The sequence below is a fragment of the Patella vulgata genome, chromosome 7 (assembly GCF_932274485.2).
Source record: "Patella vulgata chromosome 7, xgPatVulg1.2, whole genome shotgun sequence".
Taxonomy (NCBI): Eukaryota; Metazoa; Mollusca; class Gastropoda; family Patellidae; genus Patella; species Patella vulgata.
This window is the reverse complement of record NC_065885.2, coordinates 8296096-8321777: the sequence shown is the minus strand read 5'-3', so window position 1 is coordinate 8321777 and position 25682 is coordinate 8296096. Positions and strand designations below refer to the sequence as shown.

At 34.3% G+C, this 25682-nt stretch overlaps 1 protein-coding gene across 5 annotated transcripts in view; it reads right to left on the bottom strand.

Annotated features, from left to right (window-relative positions):
- The window catches only part of LOC126828853 (rap1 GTPase-activating protein 1), a 211360-nt gene that overhangs the window by 115414 nt on the left and 70264 nt on the right, over positions 1-25682 (bottom strand). Inside the window, exon 1 of one of the 5 annotated variants that reach the window (XM_050558904.2) lies at positions 18920-19803. The exons of 3 other annotated variants lie outside the window; for them this stretch is intronic. In XM_050558904.2, coding sequence (XP_050414861.1) covers positions 18920-19029 — 110 coding nt within the window. In that variant the 5' untranslated portion in view covers positions 19030-19803. Of the gene's footprint in view, positions 1-8387; positions 8452-18919; positions 19804-25682 lie in introns of those variants that run through there. One more of the 5 variants, XM_050558905.2, reaches the window with a different exon arrangement.

The following is a 25682-nucleotide window of genomic DNA, read 5'->3' as shown; positions in this document are numbered from 1 at the left end:
AATGATTTCTGTTCACAAACACAGGTAAAAAAACACCATTTAACGTCCAGGTATAAAACCACAATTTAACATCCAGGTGGTCCACAGAAATATAAACGACATTAACGATATGATAGCTTGTTACAAAATCTCTTGTTTAATCATAACTCTAACCTTGCTTTACACTAGATCACCCAGCCTGTAAAGCTCCCCAAAACTATAAAAACACTAATATTAACCCACATCATTACGTCACACTCATCAAATTATTCCAGTCAGTTCATGTCACTGATTCAAGTTTATCGCCAAAATAATTTATTCAACCAACTGCAAAATCACTGAATACAAATCGGAAATAAATCATCCATGATTAATATAAATTACACAAACCATTGTTATTAACTAATCTTCTGTTCTCTACGATGGAAAACATTAATTATGTAATTCAGTCAGATTTGGAAATAAAATTTGTTGTAAATAAACTCTCTGCTCTAATTCACACCCATCAATAATCTTCTATATAGTTTACCAATATGGTTGAAAACAATTAATTCTTAACTCCGTTGTCAAAAATAAATTCCACGATACCAAACAACTTCAGCGTTTAACAATTCAAGTGTTTTATTCGCGAAACGATTACAATTTAATTCGCCACAATTGAAACATGTTTTGTATCCGTCTAGGGTTAATTGCTTGTATCCATTTCTAACTAAAGGTTTCAGGTTATTAGTGGCATGAAAATTATTCTGCTGAATTTAAACATCATAGTGAAATTCTCCCACTTTACACTTATTAAACTTTAAATACAATTTTAATATATTTCAATAAAAATGGTACATCAAAAACATGTCTCTCTATATAGTTAACTGTTACGTTTTCAACTTTTAAGCGATACTCTGATAGAGATTTCAATTGGTTACCAATTTCCACCGAGTATCAAATTTAGACATAGCTCTTTTTACCCACAAAACCCCACCACACGCCTCAAGCCGTTAAAAAAACTTGTTTAATTACACGTTACTGTGTTTAAACATAAAACAGAAAAATGACACAGAGTTGTCTAAACCCGTTTACATGCGGGATTCTGTAATAAAATCGTCTACATCAAGATGTTGATCTTTCTCCAACAAGTTTCTAACTAGTTCTCTATTGTAAGACCTTTTTTTGAAATTAACTTGTCCCATACATGAAATGTTTTCCACAGGTTCGTGAATTCAAGTTAATGTGTATATTTCCTCACATATCGTCAATGGAGGAATGTTACGTGATAATTGTTTCAGAATCTAGTTTATCCATTTTAAGAATCCCTGAATTAACTCCCCTTGATGACTTACAACAGTTTCCACGTTCAATTCTGTGCTGAAGTTTTTCACATCAAAATGTAGATCCATTAAGTGATCTTCTTAACAAGTTTTTTTTTAAAACCATTTTAGAAATTTTCAATTAGAAGATAACGTCGTTACATATAGCAGGGTGTTGATGACTGACGCAGGTAAAACAAAAAATATTTGTTAATTTAAAAGACAGCAGGAGTATCTCATCTTCAATTTGTCCTGTTTAAAGAATTACGTTAGTTTTATCATCCCAAGATGAAAACCTCCAATATCTTTTAGTTGCTGTTTGATCAGAGTATGCCTATAGTTCCAGAACACCCCATAACACCTCTTCATCTAATGAGAAGCTGAAATGGTGTATAGTACAGCATTAAATTCCTTTACTTTGTATGTTGTGAGCTAATGGCTGGAGAAAAACTAGTAAAATCTGCGTTGAATCTATTTACTATAGGATTTGTAGATGTTGAGCGAATCGGAAGAGTCCTTCAGTTTTTATATTACCATTTCACCTGTTAAACAAGGTAGTATTTATATCAAACATTTCACCTGTTAAACAGGGTAGTATTTATATCAATCATTTAATCTTCAAACAGAATATATGAATTATCTGTTAATAGTTTTAACTGATGATAAAATTATTTATCTTCTCTAGAACTCTAGTAATTAAACAAGTTCACTATTTAATGTAGTTCCGTTAGTTAGTGATAGCTAGTGATTGTATTTAATATAGTTCCATTAGAGATAGTTGACCTCAAGATTGTATTTAATATAGTTTCGTCATAGTTGACCTGAAGATTTTATATTTAGTTCCATTAGTCGTAGTTGACCAGAAGATTGTATCTGATAAATTCTCAATTATCGTAGGATCGTTGGCACAAATGATTATAATATTTCAAACAACTTATTTCTCTATCTGAAATGGTTCAATCTCAGATATCCATCTTAAAACAACTCATTTCTTCAACATTTAATATCACATGAAACAGTTTAATTCAATTGAGTTTTGTATCTGAATTCTCTATCTAAAACAGTTCAATCTTAGATATCCAATTTAATACATGTCATTTCTTCACTTGAAACAGTTCAATTTAACTTAATACAAGTCATTTCTTCACTTGAAACAGTTCAATTCAACTTAATACAAGTCATTTCTTCACCTTAAACAGTTTAATCTTAGATATCCAACTTTACGAAATGTCATTAATTTGCTTCAAACAGTTCAATTCAACAGTTCAAGTCATTTCTTCACCTTAAACAGTTTAATCTTAGATATCCAACTTTAAGAAAAGTCATTTCTTCGCTTGAAACAGTTCAATTCAACTTAATACAAGCCATTTCTTCACCTCAAACAGTTTAATCTTAGATATCCAACTTTGAGAAAGTCATTACTTCACTTGAAACAGTTCAGTCCAACTTAATACAAGTCATTTCTTCACCTTAAACAGTTTAATCTTAGATATCCAACTTTAAGAAAAGTCATTTCTTCGCTTGAAACACTTCAATCCAACTTAATACGACTCATTGATGCACATGATTTCCAAATGAATTTAATGGAGAAATGTTAAATCCTGGTAAAGACGAATTGTAGCCAGTTATCCAATCTACCTTAACTAACGTTTGAACAACTACATCCTTTTTTTTGTGAACAGAAAGTCGACTTGGTGATGTGACGACAAGATATGACAATATACCCGACTATGACATTAGTCTTAACAAACATTACACCTGTTCTAAAATCAACTGATCGCGCGCAACCAGTCTCTATGTCGTAAAACATCCAATGGTTTCTTTTTTCGTCAAGTCAAAACAAACATTGTGATTGACTAATGTTGAAACATAAAAGAGAATACAGTACAAATGACCCTACCTGTACTTTAAATACAGAGAGGGAGAGAGAAACGGGATTTAAGATGCACTTGACACAAAATAGGTCATCTAGGGACTGACATATGGTTCAATTTTATTAAATAATTATATTCTATGTAGGAGTCTTTAGCAGGTAAACTGGGGGGTATTTTTTATAAACCTATAACGGTAAATCTCTTTGATCTGTGGGGAATTTGGGGTTATTCTTCTGAAAGTTTTTCTTAAAACCTGTAACGGGTTATTCTTCCAGGGTAGGTTTTTATTTTGCATAAGAAAACATGAAATAAGGTTCTTCTTATTGGATTTTTTTCTCAGGTTATTTTCTTCAGTCTTTCTTTCCCCAGCAAATCCTACACATAAACAAGATACAGCATATTCCTCTCTCTCTCTCTCTGTTATAACCCTACAGTAGGAAACTAGTCCCCTCCCTGTACAGCAGGAGACTACAGGATATTCCTTTCTCTCTGTGTTATAATCCTACAGCAGGAGACTACAGGTTATTCCTCTCCCTGTGTGTTATAACGCTACAGTAGGAGACTACAGGTTATTCCTCTCTCTCTGTGTTATAACTCTACAGTAGGAGGTTACAGGTTATTCCTCTCCCTGTGTGTTATAACGCTACAGTAGGAAACTATAGGTTATTCCTCTCCCTGTGTGTTATAACTCTACAGTAGGAAACTATAGGTTATTCCTCTCCCTGTGTGTTATAACTCTACAGTAGGAAACTATAGGTTATTCCTCTCTCTCTGTGTTATAACTCTACAGTAGGAGGTTACAGGTTATTCCTCTCCCTGTGTGTTATAACGCTACAGTAGGAGGTTACAGGTTATTCCTCTCCCTGTGTGCTATAATCCTATAGCAGGAGACTACCGGTTATTCCTCCTTCTGTGTGCTATACAGTAGAAGGTTACAGGTTATTCTACATAATAAACCAGTTCAATTAAGTGAGTAAGACGCTGGATTGCTAGTCTCGAGGTTGCGAGTTCGATCCCTGTGTTGGCCAAGGAAGTGCATCAGGATTTTCCGGCATAGTTTCCCCCTTGTGTCAGTGGTGCAGGACGGATGATCTGAGAAGGACAGCTGTCTTGTCATTCGGATGGGACAAAAAACTGAGGTCCAATGAACACATTGGCATGCAAATAAACAATCCCTTGGCAGTTGAAATTCAATATAAGAGTAGGCCGTACAGCCAATGTCTGGGAAAAATTTCCCTCATAGCATACCGTACGGCTTAAGTCCGTCTTCATTAGCCAAGTTGGAGCAGAACAGTAGAATGTTAAACCCCATTTCATTTCATTTTCTTGCAACAAGATTCATTGTTCAGGGAACCCAAAAACAAATTGGTGACATGACAAATTGTAATATCAATCGACTTGCTACACACATAAACTCTTTCCTTCAAATTGCAGGGCAAACATTGTTTTAATCTTACAGAAGCTAAGAAAAAACAGTCCAATATTTAGGACACAATTCTTAAATATTTAACCCACAGTATTCCAAATATTTTAAACAAATGTTCCTCAAGTTATATTTAAATAACGGTCTGAATCAACAGTCCGTTTTACTACCCTTCACTGCTACTCGTATTCAGTCTAACCTACTCTCGTATCTCCACTTATACCAGTAGTTTTATATCAATTAAGTTTCGAGTTTTTCACAGATTTTACGTATAAATATCGTCAAGTGTTTGTCGTGACAACACTTTAAACACCTGATCGTTTATTTTACAGGTAAGTGAGCAGGACATTAGGTGGTTTGTTAGATCATTACCTGTCGAGATAGTTTATAGAATTTACTCAACATCGTGTCAGTTGTCAGTTCAACCTACTACCTCCCTAAATTTCAAGAGAGATTGAGAGAGAAACTAGATCTATTCGGGACTAACATATGGAATGAACTGTGGTTTAATTGCACAACAGCATCAAATGGCCTATATTACGCAAAACATATGGCGATAAATGCGAAACATGGTAATGGCATTCAGACCTTTAATCAGAAAATTGACTTTAATTGTTGTTTAAATGTTCTTAAAAGTGAACACAGTTTTTATATAATTTAACCTGAACTTGAAGCCAGAAATGTGTAGAATTCACCAGAATTGGCTTGTCATTATCATGTAATCGTCCGTGGTCCTTCAAATACTTAGATAAATACAACAGGATTAACTTCAGTAAATCTTAGATCTGTAAGCTGAATGAACACCTTAAATTAAAAGGCTTTGATCTTGTTGACAAAATAAACCTGTATACAGAGAGGGAAATGTAACAGGGTTTATACCATCCTACTTATGTGCACTAGGATAATGAAGACTGACATATGGGAGAGAAAGAGTTGGGTTTAACTCCACTCAACACTAACTAGGTCATTTCGGGACTACTGACATATGGAATACAGTTTTCTACGAGGGAAGATATTTTGCCCGGACAACAGCATTTGAACCTACTCTTTGTCTAATTCCAACTTTGAAATTTTTATTACGAGTACGCCAATAAGTACAAAAGACCTTCGTTTTTTTTATCCCATTTGAATCAAGAGGTCTGTTCCTTGCCAAGTAGAGCTGAAATGATACACTAACCTCACGATACGATACGTATCACGGTGTGGACTTTATGATACGATACATAATGCATATCACAGTATTTTTTCTTTCCAAATTTACTTAAAAAATAAAAAAGAGTACTTGATATTTAATGGCGACATGCCTCATTATTATCCATGGCTTTTTCATCTGGCGTTTTTAATCCAAAATGTTCCCCTATCTGTGATTTGGGGTTCGCTGGAGGTGAATGTTTCATCGCCATAACCCATCTTTCCTTTTCACATGAACTACAGTGGGGAAATAACTCTGCATGATAGTTTAATATCTGAAGAAAACGTACAGTTTAAAAAATCTGTACCGTGTTTACCGAACCGTGGTACAGAATTATCATAGTATTGTGAACCGAACCGTGGCATGTATATCATGGTATACCATCTTACTGTATATATCGCTGCAGCTCTATTGCCAAGCCCCCTCTTTCCTATAACACCGACATGGGGGAAACCAAACTGACCAATCCTGAGTAACTCTCTTGGTCAACACGGATTAAACTCGAGTACTCCTTGCTAATGAGCCGATGTCTTACTCACTGAGCCACCATGGATCCAAGAGACAGAATGTTTACGAAACATCCACTTGGTCATTTCGGGACTAACATATAATTTTTGTTATTTCAAAAACTTGCATAGGGGTCTTAAAACGTAGGAAACCAGAGTACCCAGAGAATATTCACTATCTCTGTCTCTGCAGGAGAACGGCACTACACATGAAACAAAACCGATAAATTACATACAGACATTGCAAGAAATAAACAACAAATATCAACTCAAGTTAATGGATCGGGGGGGGGGGGGGGGAATAATCAAAATATTTATTGATCTTGTGTCAGTATGACGATTTCTTAAAACAAAAGACAAAAAGAATTTGAAGAATTTAAATTTTCTATTTTCTTTATGCAAACATCAATCTGTGTTAAAAGTAATTAAAACATTTTGTTTAATTACGTCAAACATGTTGACTTTAGCCTCGTTTCGACACGCAGAATAAGTATAATATACCCGCAAAATAAAGCAGCTCAAACAATGACGATGTTTATCTTTGGATTTTTAACTGCGGAACAATAGTATTTACCTGGTAATTAATCCACACATCTTAACTAAACACCTGACCCTGTTATCAAAATATCGTAAACAACAATCGTGGCACATAAAATAACAAACACGATTATTTATCCCTCGTCCATTGTCACAAAAATTCAAGTAAAATCGTCTCTCGGCACTTGGTACGAAACAAACACTAATCTTGCTTAAACTCATGTCGTGAAATTCCTAGATGAGTTGTTACGTGTCCGAGTGTTACAGGTAATGAATTAACAAATTCACCTTTATATAGGTAAGCCAAATACACCTGAACATATTCGGCTGCTAAGAAAAAGACACCTGTATATAACCCGAGCCAAATTAACGTCGAAATTCAAAAAAAAAAAAAACACCTGAAAAACCAATCACTAAGAATATCGGATGCTATGAAGGTACAGTGGAGGAGTTAACGGTTGTACGTAAAATACTACCTGACAAATTGTTCACATACCTGTAGAAATGTTTACCTGTGTTTATTTACAGCAGTGGTCGAAACATTTACTCAACAGATTAACAAATCATTGCCGAGAAAATTTACAAACAATCAGGAATTAATTCGTGTAAACAAATAAACATTGGACAAAAAGATCAACGGAAACACACCGAATTTTACAGGTTTTAACACATTGGACAAAATTGCATAAAATTATTTTAGACAAATTTGTGCATAATATATTCAACCAAACTATGCAATCGGTAATTTGGGTGGACATCGGGAGTTTTGTCCCCTCCAGAGAATATAAAACTTATACAAAGCAATTAACTGACGTGAGATCAAACATACAAGTGTTTATATAACATCCTATTTTCCTGCATCAACCGACTTAATGATTGTAAAAATTTATTATCTAAAGTTCTATCGTGTGTGCATATTACATACTAAAGTCTGTCATCGAACCTAGACAGAAGGTACCTGCCGTTAAAGACATCGTCAAACAATGTGTCTGATAGAGTTCCTTAACTAAAGATAAAATCCAAATTTTAGTAGATACTTCAATTTTGATTGGCTAAGCTTTAAGATCAATCTAATATTATCCAATCAAATTACTAAAATTTGGATTTTGGCTTGTATTTATTTATGTGTGATAATTTTTGCCTGACTATGTCTATAAGAGGTGTTTTATGTTCAGGGGGGTTGGATGGCCTGTCCAACCTCATGGGTTTTCTCCCGGTCCTCCAGTTTCCTCCCACTGCTAAAGACCCCTACACGCAAATAAAATTGAACCATATGTTAGTCCCGAAATGACCTAGTTTGCGTCGAGTGGACGTTCAACCCCATTTTTCTCTCTCTCTTGTGTCCAAGCTTAAAATGTGTCATCAATTTTAATTCAGTGGTTTTGAATCAACGTTTATAGGAATGTAGATACGCGTACCTAACGCTGTGACTTACGCAGTTTATTATTCTATCAAAACAAGTGGAAGACAGACACGTACGTTATCAATAACAAAGAATTCTGATTAACCACAAAAATATCATGATGGACAAATGTTTGTACTACAGCGTTTAAATACCATAAATAAATAACTTACCTCGCAACCAGTCCATCCAACTTCATCTTTCTACGTTTTTCAAACATCAAGAATTTTATACAAATCCAAACATTTTAAACACAAAATAAATTCATATAACAAATACTCCAAAAAAAATCAATGCTCTTGATTTAACTACGGTAGTCTTCGAGATACTTCAATACTTTAAATCATGTTCGACAAACAGATTTATACGTTTCCTGATTAAACAAATACTACATATATATAATCTATACATACAACAAATCTCCACTGTTTAATCTTCTAGTTTTTATCCAAGATTAATTCCACGTTGATACTAAAAATAAACTCTCTAAATAAACACTAGCTTTAATCCATTTACAATTCACTTGGTTTAAAATATCAATTACTTTCGCTTTGCATAAAATATCAGATATTGGTTTTATTCGTCTCTAATATAATTGATCTCTGATTTATCGACTGGAGAGAAGAATCTAGGAATGATCGATGCCGTGCGCGAGGCAGGATATGCTTTCTTACTATATAGAACACTTAATACCACATCCTAGATATTGTCTGCATATTTAACAGCTTCTATTGTAGCTCCGTACTTCATTCATTATATCTTAAACAAAGTATTTAACTAATCTTTTCTTATCTTCGTCCTTTTCACATTATTTTGTAAAATATTCGGATTTGATAATCTATCGTAATTGTTGGTGAATATCTTCCCTTCATTCCACAAATCAACTTTGTTTCATAAGATTACAAATTTACGTTAAAACACAAAGTTAACAATGAACTCGTCTTTTCTTCTTCAATTTTCACACGATGTTGTTTATTAATGTTGCCACATATTTCACAGTTGAGCGATTCTCTGCCTTATCTTAACTCACAATACAACGTAACAATTTCGTTTTATTTAATATTCCTTTGAAGATGTTTTTTATTGTCTTGTAGGCGTAGATATTGAATTCAATTAACTATAATTTTTATATTAGAATATTTGCTCTGCTATCCTGTTCAAATTATCATCCACCGAACAAAAAACCTTCAGTTAATTGTAATATTTTATCCTTTTGGATATTCTTTAAAAATAATTTTTGTTTGAGAGAAAGGACACTTTCATCCCTTACACAATATAACACACAAACAAACTGTAATTAATTCAATTATAATATTGTATTCCTGGTTTTATCATCTCTGATCCAGTCTTCTCAGCATTTAGATTTTCATCCGCAATAAAATATTATCAGCGTCACATCCTTCCAATCTGTGCAGTCCATTGCGATTGTCATCCTGAATAATCTATCATAACGGACATCTCCTGTTGTCTTTCGAATAATTCTAAATCATGTGTCATTAAATTATTTGATAACATATCCTGGTGCCTCTAATATAGCCTGTTGATCAAATTCTGTTTCTATAAATAAAAAAAAACCCTTTCTCATGAACGGACAAACTTGACATTAATATATAATAATCTCTGAAAACATCACACAGTGACGCATTTCAACTTTCTTCCTTCATAAATCTTGGTCATTCATAAATTTATCACCTCTGACATCGAGAGTTATCTCATCTCTCTACCTGGTTTATTTTTTTATCCACAGGTGGAGAATTTACAAGTGTTTAATATCCATGCACTGTCTCTGATATTGTTTGTTATGTCTGCAATTTGTTGTACAGGTCTCCTGCATTGTCAAAATAGTTTTTCAGATTTCCGTTTTATTCTTATTTTCACTTGTCAACTTTGAAAATACTAAAACTATTTATTAATAAGTGATAAAATACCTATTAACACAAAGCCATTTTCGCTGAAGCAGCATCCCTCATCATATCAATTAATGGAATGCTTAAAATCACTTGTTTTAAAAGGGAACATTGCCATTATTATATTTAAACAATTTAAGGTTACTAGATTTAAAGTTGGGACAAATTGACTCTATGAAATCCAGCCAGTTCAACAAATCTTCAAAAAAAAACAAAAAAATTGTCAATTCTTAAAAAAAAATGACGATGGCATGCATCCGCTTGGCATCCTGTTTGGAAGCGGTAAATGTCAATACTCGTAAAATTGAAAGTTAGATTTTTTGTTGCTTAATTAATATATTTCGAAGTGTCCTCTGCACATGTCACAAACAATGTCTTCTAATACTTTTTTGAGAATTAAATTCAATAAATCCTGCGACTGCCACGTCTTTCTGCTGCGGCCCAATTCAATCCGTCAAAAGTTTCTCCAAAATTTAATTAAAAGTCAAACTTCAAGTACTATAAATTAATGTGAAATAGCCCACAAGAATAAAAAAAATTCTTTCTGCAAGAATTCAATAGTCTTCATTGGTGTTTTTTTCGCACAAGATTTCAAATGTAATTCGACAAGTTTTCCTCATTAAGCATAAACATATTGTTCTTTTGAGTAAAAACACCCATATTTATGAATAGTCACCTTCCTTAACACAAAAACCATTATTCAACAATAAAACTGACAACAATGTCACCTGTATTTTTACCTGAATCATTTATAAACGAACAAACAACAGCCTTTTCATCAACTAGTTTTAAGTTCCTCATGGTTTTTTTTCCTTCTCCATCCATTTATTACAATAAAACTAAATATAAACGCCCTAATTCCCTTATTGTACCTTGATATCACATATCTTCATCATAATTGGCTGGTTTACCTTTTTATTATCATTCAAATTAACACACAGGTAAAACAAATCATCAGGTTTCTGTGTAGAATCAAGATATGTAACGTCTGTTGTTTGTTACCTGTAAGACTAATCCGTTATACGTCTCGATGTTACACCTTGAGTGTTAATCTTTTTTGTAGGTTACATATTACACCTTTCTCTGAATGGGTTATCAATTAATTTTCTCAGGTCTCCTTGTTACATCTCTATAGAAGAATCAATTATCTTGTTTGGTTTTTTTTATGTTTCCTTTTTCTGTCAATCAAACTGATACGAGGTAGAAGTTTCTGTTGCCTTCTCCATTCACCTCTTATTTAATACTGTCTTTCTTCCCTTCGTAAACCTAATCCACATCAACAGATAATCCTTATATTCTGTAGTCTACATCTTCTGTCAATCAAAACGTCGGCCAAGATCTGTTGAAGATATTGACACTATTTACCTGTCCTCTGTATTTACCTGTAACGAGCTAAAGGTGTACAGACCCTCAAGGTGTGTTTTTACCTCATTCTGAATATTAAATCAACACCTGAGGTCAGCCAGGGTCAGCATATTAATGATGACACTAATAAATTAATAGACGAAACCTTGACGTCGACATGAACTAATTATTTTGGTTTTATCTCAGGAACAAAGAGACGCATAATTAAAAGTAAATATTATTCATAGTTACGTACAATTTACAAGATATTATTCATATGGAATGTCGAAAATGTATGTTAAAAAAAAAAACTCTTTGGGAAACAAAAGTTTTGATATATTAAATATCAAATCTGCAGTTTGAACATTTTTATCAAAAACATTTAATAAAGTAGCATGTTTTTCAGTCTAACATGTAGGCGTAATTAAAAGTAAAACTTTTGTTTTAAAACATGAAACTTTATAAAAAAAACTAACACTATAATATTTTAAATCACTAATTAATCATTAAAATATACCTCTTAGGTTAAATCTAGGAATTTATATAAAAAAATATAGGATGTTAATTATGTTAATTATGATGTTAAATTGAAGAAAGTCAAACTGTGGAATTTACATCAAAAAATATTATATCTTTTATAATCCTTCAGAGGCATTTAGCGATTGAACACATTAAAAACACAACACAGTTTATATGGAAATATAATCACTGGTTTATAAGTATAGCACGACGTTTCGACAAGTATTCTCTTATCGTTATCAAGCACAAATGATGCTTGATAACAATAAGAGAATACTTGTCGAAACCTCGTGCTATACTTATAAACCAGTGATTGTATTTCCATATAAACTGTGTTGTGTTTTTATTATATCTTTTATACCGAGATAAAATTCGAGCAGAAGATGGTGGAGAAATGAAGTATATATAGTAAGTGCAAGAGGACCACACTACACACAAAACAAAAACCGATTAGACAAACCTGTGGACAAGATAAACTACATAAGCCCTGTTTACACTTGGCCCTGATAAGTGTGCTGTTCTTGACACAGTACGAGACCGTGATAAATTCCAAGACTTGTTTACATTACTCTAAAATAACCATAACCAGGTCGAACCGTGCCAGGCAAAATTGACGTCAAACATCGTGTTTGATTTCTCTCTTTAAAAAGCTCAGTGTGTATGAATATGACCATAGGGATCATGTACTTCTCAAATATGTTCAAGGCCAGGTGAGGTGTGCAGGGTGTGCAGGGTGTGCATGGTGCACAGACCCCCCTCCCCCTCACCAAAGAGAATTGTCTTAGGTATTGGGCAAACCCCCTCCTGCAAAAATTCTGTGATCTGCCCCTGCTTCCCCATCGTACTGATACATGTATATAAATACAAACTGCAGGTATTGTTGTAATTAACAGCAACAACTTGTAATGTTATTTGTTTTTACTGACAACAACCTGTTCTGTTGTTCAAATCAATTCATAACATCTTGTTTACATTGTGTCAATAAAACTGTACAACTCTATTTAAAACGACCGATGTCGAGGTCAGCCATAAAAACAGGTAAAAACTTATTACACAAGGAACGATGTTACTTTAATTGTCTTGTCTTAACATACAAGTTGGAGTCTTGGTTTACAGAACAATTAGAAACAAGGAAAGACAAGGTATACAATACAACCACACCTGGTTCAAAACAATGTTTTAACCATAATTCTCTATTCATTTCTTATACAACAGTTTCTTGTAACATTTTCCTCTTTGAGTAAACGCCACTTCTTGAATAAGTTTATAAATTATTTTTGTTGTGGAGAAAGAAATTTACATTTACAATTCTATGGATCTACGAGACTGGTTGAAAACAATAATTTTATCCTCACTTTTCTATACAAGCGTTTTTATCATCCACTAAATGAATAAGTTTATAAATTACCTAATGACACAAACTAGGTCATTGCGGGACTAACATATGGTTCAATTTTATTTCAATAATTTGCTTGCGTGTATGGGTCTTTAGCAGTGGGAGGAAACCGGAGGACCCGGAGAAAACCCAAAAGGGTAGACAAGTGACCATATTCATATAACGTTTTTTGCAATATCCTCCTGCTCTTTATTAAGAGCAGTGGTCATTTAGATATAAATTAGATTCAGAAAAAAATAGATTCAGAGCAGTGGTCATTTAGATATATATTAGATATAGAGCAGAGGTCATTTAGCTATAAATTAGATATAGAGCAGTGGTCATTTAGATTCAGAGCAATGGTCATTTAGTTATAAATTAGATATAGAGCAGTGGTCATTTAGCTATAAAACTTGAAAAAAAAACCCATCCAGGTGTATAAATGACTTTTAATTAAATGATTGATGACAAGGTTGTTATATTGTCAGGTGTCATCTGTCAGTGACAAGTCGTTACCACGAAACACCCATAAAATATATAACCTCAGTGATAATATTGTGTATTTTTAATCTGTAATCCATTATCATGAATTATATACATCATCATTAATCATATTTTTATTGGTCATATTTTTAATCAAATTATTCTAAATGAGAGAGAGAGAGAGAGAGAGAGAGAGAGAGCGTTTAACATCTACGGTGGGGCTATGGAATTTTTTGGAGGGGCTGAGGATGTGGCCGGCTTAGCCGGCCACCGCGAAGCGCCAAAGGCGCAAACCAGGGCGTTGGGTCTGGGAGTCCCTCCCCCAGAAAATTTGGTGCTCTCTCCTCGCATCTGAGTGCATTTATTGAAGGCAAGTTTTTATGGCTGACTCCTTCCGCCGATATCATCTTGAGGGTAGTACAGAGTGTCTTTGATTTACCTGGAGAACTCTAGGCCGGGCAATCCAGCTGAAGTATCAAATTCCAAGTGAACTATAGGTATTCTATTATTTTATTCATAGAATTACAGTATATGCTGCACAATAGGCACCTTATGCTAGACACAATAGGCACCTACATTTTAGGCGCCCGTAGGCACCCTACATCGGGTGTAGGCAAATGTAAACATTTGAACTGGCGCCTTGTAGGCAAACAAATAAACTAGTAACCCGGGTATAAAAGGGCAGTTCCCAAAAAAATGGCGATAAATTATGCAGTCTCTGGTACCATGAAGAATAGGATTACACGAAACGAGAAGAGTCGCGAGTATGTGAGTGTTATGAGCGAGTACACTTGTTCAGTGACAGTACACATCGCACGTATGTTATGAAGACAAGAGGATCAGGCGGTGATGATGACAGGCAGGCCTCGGTGGACCATGCTACGAGCCTTCGGTTGGCCTACCAATTTGAACACTCCTAAAAAATCATTATTGTCGGCGAAATATTTGGGGGGCTAATTCGATTGGGGGGGGGGGCTAAGCCAGCCAATAGCCACCCCATGGCTACAGGCCCGCTACTCCTTGTCACGAACATGCGAGGAATCAAACTAGTTTCACTCTCACAAGGTGTATTAATCAATTTTGTATTGATCGTTTCTTTCCTTCCCATAATCTTTTATATAAGAAATCGTAAGCTTGACAACCAAGACTATAGACTTGAATCCCTCTGACACAGACAGACAAAAGCCATCAGAGAATATTGTTAATTGTTAATTAAATGTCTCGTTCAGGACTTGTCTAATTAGGGTTCTGAGGTCAGTGACGCTGAATCGCGGACCTCCCCACTTTGTATTTTTATGGACTAAAGATTTATTAATGTCTCACTGGGGACTTGTCTTCAGGGTTCAGTGACATTAAATCGCAGACCAACCAGACCAACCCTCTGTGTATTTTTATGGACTAAAGATAATTTAAATAAATGTCAGACAACCTTAATTTAACGCAGTCTGATTAGGTCAGTAGGTTAGGCGAAGACAGGTTTTTTATGACCTCAGAACAATGACACTTGTCATGTCACCATGTCATGTCGTCAGTCAACTAGTTAGGTACAGAAACCTTTTTACCATTCTTTAAAAGGAGAAAATTTAGTGCAAACCATCTGCATAAAGTCAAGAAAAATCCCTGGGACGAGAAGAGAGAGAAATGAGGTTTAAGATCCTCTTGGTAAACTAGGTAATTTCAGGACTAACAAAGTTAAATTTTATTTCAATAATTGGTTTATGCATAGGGGTCTATAGCAGTGCGAGGAAACCGGAGGACCATGAGAAAACCCACCAGGTTGGACAGGCAACCCTACTCCTTGACACGTACAAGCTTGGCAATAAAACCACGCCACTCGAATCAATGACAGACTCAATGACAGACCTTATGATACAGCACACACACGCTAATCATTCAGCCACCCAATCCCCCACGATGGAAATAAAATCAAATGATGTTATTATTGACAATACCATCAATATTCGAGATAGTGTGGGATGGATGTCACAGTGGTCTGTTGGGTTTGATTGCACACCAAGACTTAGCAATAGGTGCTCAACCGACATTGATGGATTTCTCCTAATTGCTCTTATTTTTCTACAAACTCCTAAGAGAAAACAGATTGAAGAGAGAAAAAGAGAAGATGGGGATTATCATTCGATCAACACAGAAAGAAGGCATTTTGGGACAAATAAATGGTAAATCCTTAATTCATTATCTCACATGCACCCAGGGGTAATTTATTAGCAGGAGACACAGGGTAATTTATTAGCAGGAGACACAGTGTAACTCATCAGCGAGAGACACAGGGTAACTCATCAGTGAGAGACACAGGGTAACTTATCAGCTGGAGACACAGGGTAACTTATCAGCGAGGGGAAACACAGGATAATTTATTAGCAGCAGACACAGGGTAACTTATCAGTGGGAGACAAAGGGTAACTTAGCAGCTGGAGACACAGGGTAACTTAGCAGCTGGAGACACAGGGTAACTTAGCAGCTGGAGACACAGGGTAACTTAGCAGCTGGAGACACCGGGTAACTTAGCAGCTGGAGACACAGGGTAACTTATCAGTGAGCGACACAGGGTAACTTATCAGCTGGAGACACAGGGTAACTTATCAGTGAGAGACACAGGGTAACTTATCAGCTGGAGACACAGGGTAACTCATCAGTGAGAGACACAGGGTAACTTATCAGCTGGAGACACAGGGTAACTTATCAGCTGGAGACACAGGGTAACTTATCAGTTGGAGACACAGGGTAACTTATCAGTGAGAGACACAGGGTAACTTATCAGCTGGAGACACAGGGTAACTTATCAGCTGGAGACACAGGGTAACTTATCAGCGAGAGACACAGGGTAACTTATCAGTGAGAGACACAGGGTAACTCATCAGCGAGGGGAAACACAAGATAATTTATTAGCGAGAGACACAGGGTAACTTATCAGTGGGAGACACAGGGCAACTTAGCAGCTGGAGACACAGGGTAACTTATCATTGAGAGACACAGGGTAACTTATCAGTGAGAGACACAGGGTAACTTATCAGTGAGAGACACAGGGTAACTTATCAGTGAGAGACACAGGGTAACTTATCAGTGGGAGACACAGGGTAACTTAGCAGCTGGAGACACAGGGTAACTTATCATTGAGAGACACAGGGTAACTTATCAGTGAGAGACACAGGGTAACTTATCAGTGGGAGACACATGGTAACTTATCAGTGGGAGACACAGGGTAACTTATCAGTGAGAGACACAGGGTAACTTATCAGCGAGAGACACAGGGTAACTTATCAGCTGGAGACATGGGGTAACCTATCAGCTGGAGACACAGGGTAACTTATCAGCTTGAGACACAGGGTAACTTATCAGTGAGAGACACAGGGTAACTTATCAGCTGGAGACACAGGGTAACAACCTGGGATCCATAACAGAATTTACAATAAAAAAAACAACAATCTTACAACATGAAACTTGGGATTCATAAACTGATATATTCAACCACTTGGTCTCCTGGTTCTATTGAAACATACATTATGCAAGAGCTAAATCTGCCTATGTCATGTATTTCTTTGGGCCTTAAGTGTTATATAAACTATTAATTATGATCAACTCTCGATACCATCAAATGGGTCCAATTTTAAGCAGATTAAAACGGTTTAGCCATTTAATGATTTAATCTAAAAATGGTGAAGTGAGGCTTAGCCTCGAACAACCAGTACAGTGGTTACAATCCATGCACACATCTTGTCAAACCTTCAAGAGCTAACATCTTCGCTCAGAATAAAGTAATTTGAATGAAGTTTTCAATATATTAATTTTGCATTATCTATTTTTGAACTATTATAGCACGAACAGTCAGCACTTCATCTAAATCTTAAGAAAATGCAGTAATTAACATAATTTTAACAAATCGCCGACCTAATGACCCCATTCCACATCAATTATATTGTTATGTTAATTTAACATAAACTGGATGAACAAGAAAAACCGTCTATCAAGTCAGTCACCTTTAAACTTGAACTTAATCTAGGTCAAACACGCTTTTCAAACCACCGAGAAGAAAAAAACATGTGACTTATAATCTGAGTTTTATTTGAGCTCATATGTGATGATCTGAGTTTTATTTGAGCGTGTGTGTGACGATCTGAGTTTTATTTGAGCTCATGTATGATGATCTGAGTTTTATTTGAGCAAGTGTGTGTGATGATCTGAGTTTTATTTGAGCTCATGTATGATTATCTTAGTTTTATTTGAGTGTGTGTGTGAAGATCTGAGTTTTATTTGAGCTCATGTAGGATGATCTGAGTTTTAATTGTGATCGTGTGTGATCATCTGAGTTTTATTTGAGCTTGTATGATGATCTTAGTTTTTTTTGAGCTTGTGTGTGATGATCTGAGTTTTATTTGAGCTCATGTATGATGATCTGGGTTTTATTTGTGCGTGTGGGTTGATCTGAGTTTTATTTGAGCTCATGTATGATGATCTGAGTTTTATTTGAGTGCGTGTGTGAAGATCTGAGTTTTATTTGAGTTCATGTATGATGATCTTAGTTTTATTTGAGCACGTGTGTGATGATCTGAGTTTTGTTTGAGCTCATGTATGATGATCTGAGGTTTTTTTTGGGGAGCTCGTGTGTGATGGTCTGAGTTTTATTTGAGCTCATGTGTGATGATCTGAGTTTGTTTATGATTTGAGTTGCAATTAATTAAAATACCTAGAATAATATCGACGAGATGATCAAAGATTCCATGAGTTATCTCTTTAATACACACTATAAGATGTAATACTGTATTCATATATAATATGTTTTCACTCCCATGTTCCAAAACATTCTGAATGATTAGGTTATGGGGCATTACCTTTGACCCCTTCGATTCCAGAAAAAAAGCATCCCGTCAGAACATATAGTAATGAAATGTAATGAAATGGAGTTTACGCGGTCTCCCTGTGTATAAAATAGGTCATGGAAGATTACCTTGGACCCATTCGATTCCAGAAAAGAGCATCCTGTCAGAACGTATTGTAACGAAATGTAATGAAATGGAGTTTACTGTCTCCCCGTGTATAAAATAAATAAAAACTGTCTTACCTTTCTTTAGTAAAATTACAACATGATCCAAATAACGACGGTAATCCAGCAAAACAACGACGTTTCTTCTCAAAATAATGTTTCCTCTTCATAATACACACAGTTCTCATCACCTGTATTTCACGTCACACGTTAGAACCAGTCGCATGTCACACAGACGTCAGAACCAGTAGCATGTCATACACATGAAAGAAACTGCCGCATGTCACTCAGGTGAAAGAAATCACTGCATGTCACTCAGATGTCATTCAGACATCCAAAAATAGTCAAACTTCTCCGTGTAAATAATAATTTCTATACAGATTAATTATTCGATAACCCAGTTCATCAATCCAGTGTGTGTTGTGTGTGAATCAGGTATGTGTATGCTATCTAGAATGCCCGATACCACTCCTGGAAAGTTCATCTAGTTAAAAATATTTGTTGCGTATTGCATTGAATATTCAACTATCAGATATCTCTGTATGTACTACAAACATATGTGTCATACACTAGACAGAGTGTTATTACTTTTCCTACAACAACTGGTACCACTTTCCAATCAAGATCCAAGATTATTTATAGTTTCTTTTGTAATCAATTCTACACAAGATTCTTGTCACTTTTACACCTGTATATGTGCAGCTATAAATCCAAACAGTTCACGATAAGTCAGTTGTTTCCTTGTAAGTATACCTGACCACAATTAAAATATTTCTTTGTTTAATTGTGACTGTGATTTACTGAAGCCCGTATTTCACAGTTTAGTATTTACCAGTAGACTACTGTCTGCATCTATCACATTTCAAATGCGTACGTACACTAAATACAAAAAACTCACGCTTTTCTGTCAACTGCAATTTGTAAAGCCTTTTAAAACAAAATCATCGACAAAAAATACATCTTAGACAAATAATTTACATATTTGTTGATTCAGTTCAGAGTCAGTACGTCACAACGTGAATCTAATTGCATAAAATGTCACTTGAGCAGCTAAAAAAAAATATAAATTCAAATTAAAAAAAATTTTTGAGACTCTTTAAATAAATAAAAGTTTAAAATAAGACTATTATTGCAGTTTTCGTCACAAATAAGATAATTTAGATATAAAAATTATAAAAAATTATTCAAGTAGAAGCTCAAAAAAATATCTTCTATCTTCATAAAACATTTCAAATATGACAAAACCTTTTTATGTCACAAACTAAAAATTGAGATGCAAAAATTCTCTAATAGTAAATGTAATGAAATGAAATGGAGTTTAATGTGCTACTGTCTGCTCCAACTGGGCTAATGAAGACGGGCTTATGCCATACAGTGTGCTATGAGGGAAATTTTGCCCGGGTAGCAGCACTATGGCCTACTCTTATATCAAATTCCAACTGCCAAGGGATCTTTTGCGTGCATGCCAATGTATACACAGGCCCTCGGTTTTTCATACCATCCAAATGACTAGACAGCTGTCCTTATCACACCCTCTGTCTTGCACCACATTGACAAGGGGAAACCACGTCAGAAAATCCCAATGAACTTTCTCGGCCAATGCAGTGATCGAACATCCGAACTCCACGCTAGCGAGCCAGCATCTTACCCACTTAGCCACCGTGGCTCTAGTAAATGCAAGAGGACCGTATTAAAGTTGACTAACCCCAAAACAAAACCAACAAGAAAGATCATTTCCGGAGAAGATAAGCAAATAAAAATTTAAACTGTAACCCAATGTAAAATTAATTACATAACATTATCGATGAAGTAAACCAATTAGTGAAGTCGAATTCAAATACCAGATCAATTGAATAATATGCCACAGGGGAAATAAAAACGTTGATTCTCACTCAGATATGTCGAGACCAGGAAAATTCAAACAGTTCAAACAAACCCAACTGAGTTGAGTCAAACTATTGACAATTCTATGATAACACATACAAATATTTATCACTGTTCGACGGAATACAAGCAAAACTGACTTAAATATCAATATCTGAATAAAAGGAAAAAAAGCCTAATCATTGTTCAAATATATATATATATTGGTTAATATTACATATGGCTAGGGTGAATTTCTAAAAGGAATAGACAGGTCACATTTTTATGCAATACAATTTCTGCTTATTACTGATTCTTAATCGATTGGTGTTAATTTCAGGTAAAGTGGTCTCTATGCGGTATTGCATGTTGTTATTAGCACTAAACTTTTATTGAGTTAGGTTCCCTTTAAGGTACACAGAATGGTATCTCTGGTTGGTCAGCATTAACTAAGTATTGTTGTGTACATGTATATATTGTCTTATTATATATTTTCATATTTATGGCTTGATAATGACTAGAGAAGCCTAGTTGAAACATCGCTCAATAATAAGCAGTAATTGTATTCCATAGAATGTGACCTGTATATTCCAGTTCAATTACTAAATACCATTTGAAACAATCTTAAAGGACTCCCTGGTGGGCCTCTTTTTAATCTGACTGAATCAAAGCTAGCGAGATTATCTCCCATTGATATTTGGTTTCTTAATTAAATCTTAGAGAATCAATTTGAGTATATGTTAGAATACATTAACCCAATTTGATACTGTCAGAAAACTGGGAATGACAATCAGAAACTTTTAATAGAGATTTCATTACCAGTCTTTAAATGACTCTTGGCACCAAGCCTGGAAATAAGGCACCTGTCACAGACAATGTCAGGCACAGATTCAGGCTTTGTCAGACACTAAACCTCTGGTGCCTGTCATTTTGTCTAGCACTGATTTGTCTTTCTTATTGATATTGTTAATACATGCCCAGCACTAAGTTGAAAATGTCAGGTACTATTTCATTAGAGCCTGACATTTTGTCAGGTACATCTAAAACCGTTATTTCCAGGCCTGAATCTTGACACATAACACAATTATATGGCTGGTGGTGCTTCGATGAAGGTTCTCACGTCTTTATCAAAATAATCTTACAAGGAAAATAGAACTAGTGATTTTAACAGTAGAATTATGTTGACAATCTACCAGGAAAATAAAACTACTTATTTACAATAGAAATATATTGACAAAACCATGATGAATATTCCATTATGTTTTTAATATCTGTCAATATCTTGAAAAGAATCAGGGTGGGGGAAATAACTCCATTAAAATAGAACTAGTGATTTTAACAATAGAATTACGTTGACAATCTACCAGGAAAATAAAACTACTTATTTACAATAGAAATACGTTGACAAAACCATGATGAATATTCAATGATGTTTTTTTTATCTGTCAATATCTTGAGATGAATCAGGGGGAAAAAACAACTCCATTAAAAGAAATATGAAATACATTTAGTTTCACATTTTAAAGTTGATCTCGAACATTCATATTTTGGACAATATCTAAGTTATCATTGCTTAATCCATGCTGACACGTACTCAAGTAGATTATCTGACAATTAATTACGAAAACAAAATCAAGAGAAAGAGAAATGGGAATTAACGTCCATTCGACACAAACTAGGTCATTTCGGGACTAACATATGGTTCAATTTTATTTCAATAATTTGCTTGCGCGTAGGGATCTTTAGAGGTTTTAGCGGACAGATTCTTAAATCAATACCTTGACTGTGGCTTAACATTGAGAAAACAGAAGACTGCAACATATTTTAATCAAATGAATTTCAATATAAACATTTAAATATGAAATAATCACATTAAACAAGATTAAAAATTTCTAAATTTTCAAAATAAAATAAATTTTTAGAATTCTACCACTTAGAGATCTATCATGTTTTTCCGACATAGTTTCCCCTTGTCAGTGGTGCAGGACGGAGGGTCTGACAAAGACAACTGTCTAGTCATTTGGATGGGACTGAAAACCGAGATCCTGGGTATTGATTGACGTGCACATAAAAGATCCCTTGGCAGTTGGAATTCAATATAAGAGTAGTCCATAGTGTCACTGCAAAATTTCCCTTATTATTACGTATGCCCGTCTTCATTATTCCAGTCAGAGCAGAACAGTTGGATGTTAAACCCCATTTCATTTCATTTTCCCCCATCTAGATGTCAGCTTGAGATTTACTCTACAATCAGTGACAGCCAATTTCTATCATCCCTATTACATATCACATTAATCCAATCACAAAAACTATATTTTTGTAAGCCTAAGATAGATTATACACAAGAGTTAGAAAATATTCACGATAAAATCATTCTCATATTGATGACTTATGAACACAAAAATCACAAACCTCTGAAACCTAATCCTAGACTTGTCAATAAATAACATCATAATAAAATCATATATGAAAGTTTCACCTTCTTACTGTCAAAACATCCTTGTTGAAGAAACAACTTCCTCAGGATTTAACAGCTAACATCCTCTTAATACTTAGCTATTGTAGCGAGATCAGTGATCATGCATGTTAAACTACTTGTTTTTGTCCGTTATCAGTCTCATATATTAAGTTTAACTAAGTACATTATAACAATATAATAGTGTCCTAATCCGCAACAATTTCTATATGAAGGCAATTTAAAATTCCTAACCACCTTTTATGATAAAACTGTAAATGACAACGTACTAAGCTTGACTTGAACTGATCTTTATTTTATAAGGAGTTTAAAATTCTCCTTAATTTAAATCATCTCTTATGCAAGATATGATTAATCTCTTTACATGTTTTTTTTATCATGGTAATAAATTTACATTTTCTATCCTTTCTAGTGATAAATTTATAACTTTATTTCGATCATCCTTTTTTGGAGCAATCAAATATTATTCATTCAGTTGATATTCTATAGCCATAATTTTAACACACCATATTTACTCGCAAACTTTTCCTCGTCTTTGTGTCAAAGTACGTGAGAAGGTCACCTGTTCAACCTCGTGGGTTTTCTCCAGGTCCTCTGGTTCCCTCCCACTGCTAAAGACTCCTGCACGCAAGCGAATTATTTAAATAAAATTGAAACGTATGTTAATCCCAAAATGACCAAGTTTGAGTCGAGTGGACATTAAACCCCATTTCTCTCTCTCTCTCTTTAAGTCAAATGATAGTCAAATGTCATAATAACCTGAAATGACTAACACGATAGAAAGTATTGAACTATCTTTATATAATTCATCTAACCTTTTGATAAAAAAATGCTGACACACCTTAGATTTTACCTCTTAAAAACAGATCAAAAAAAGAATTAAAACCATTCATAAAAACTTTCAATACGACTATAATTTGTATAGATCACACAATGAAACACAACTTATTAATTTGTAAATGAAAATAAAATGTGGTTCAACTTGTTAATTCTGTGCACCAACCGTGTTAATGACGATTGACGAGCATGCATCACTGACTACAGGCAATTAATAATTTGTAAACTTCTTGTATGGTATTCTTTCAGAATGACGAACAACTTTATAATTTGATTATTAACAAATTTATTTTTCTTTATTATTTACTTATTTCTTTTTATCTTTATCATTATTATAATTTTTCAGTTTATGTAAACACGTAAGCCATATTTACGATGTTTTTATATACTAGTGGTCTATTGAAAGATATAAATTACATAGGAGTCAAATTCACTTTTTTTCAAATGAGTATTGTAAATATCCACGTTGTATTAGAAATTATCATTAATATTTGTTTTTCAGTTTATGTAAATACGTAAACTATATTTACGATGTTTCTACATACTAGTGTACATGCTCTATTGAAAGGTATAAATTACATAGGACGAGTCGAATTGGCTTTTTTTCAAATATATTATATCAGTATTGTAAATATCCATGTTGTACTAGAAATAAAATATTGTTTAATCAAACCTGTCAATCTTTGTAGCTAAAGCTTTCTCAATAACTTACAAGTAGCCAATCCTTTATATTATGACATCAATGTGAATGTAAATCTATTGAAATGATCTTTGGTGACATATCAAATATCTGCACTTAAAACTCCCCCAAATCGCATATCAATAAATAAACACAATAAAGAGAGAGAGAGAGAGAGAGAGAGAGAGAGAGAGAGAGAGAGATATGGGGTTTAACGTCCACTCGACACAAACTAGGTCATTTTGGGACTAACATATGATTCAATTTTATTTCTATAATTTGCTTGCGCGTAGGGATCTTTAGCAGTGGGAGGGAAACCAGAGGACGCTACTCCTTATCACGTTCTACATGGAAATGAAACCACACCAGTTGACTCAATGACAAGACCTTATGATACAACCCGCACGCGTTAACCATTCGGATATCTCCCCCCCCCCCCCCCCCGCTCCACCTGCATATCAATAAGTAATTGTAAATAAAATAAATTGTTTTTTTCAAATTGGATTTTACCTGGGGGAAACATTGAATATCCAGTTGTATCACAATAAACTGACATCTGATAGAAATATTCACTATTAATAACGTTGAAACGATTCAAACCAAATCAGCCCCTAACAAAACTTTTAAGATCAGAAAATAAAATTCAAGTGTATGATCAGGTAAATCTTGATATATATTAATAATAAAATAAAAATGTTGTTTATGACTGATATTATTATTACCTTAACACCTTTTACCTGTAACGAGATTATACCTGTGTATATCTATATAGATATATAATCCACCAGGTAAATACCTAGTTTATATAATCTTACCCCTCCAGATAACTCAAACTGAATATAAACAAGGCCATGGAATTTACTGAAATATTATAATGTTGGTTTACTGTAAAATTATAATATCAATATCATGTTGACTTTAGATGTAAAAAAACCAAACATTTCATTTCCTATATAATTAAATAAGATATTTTATTTATTTATTTT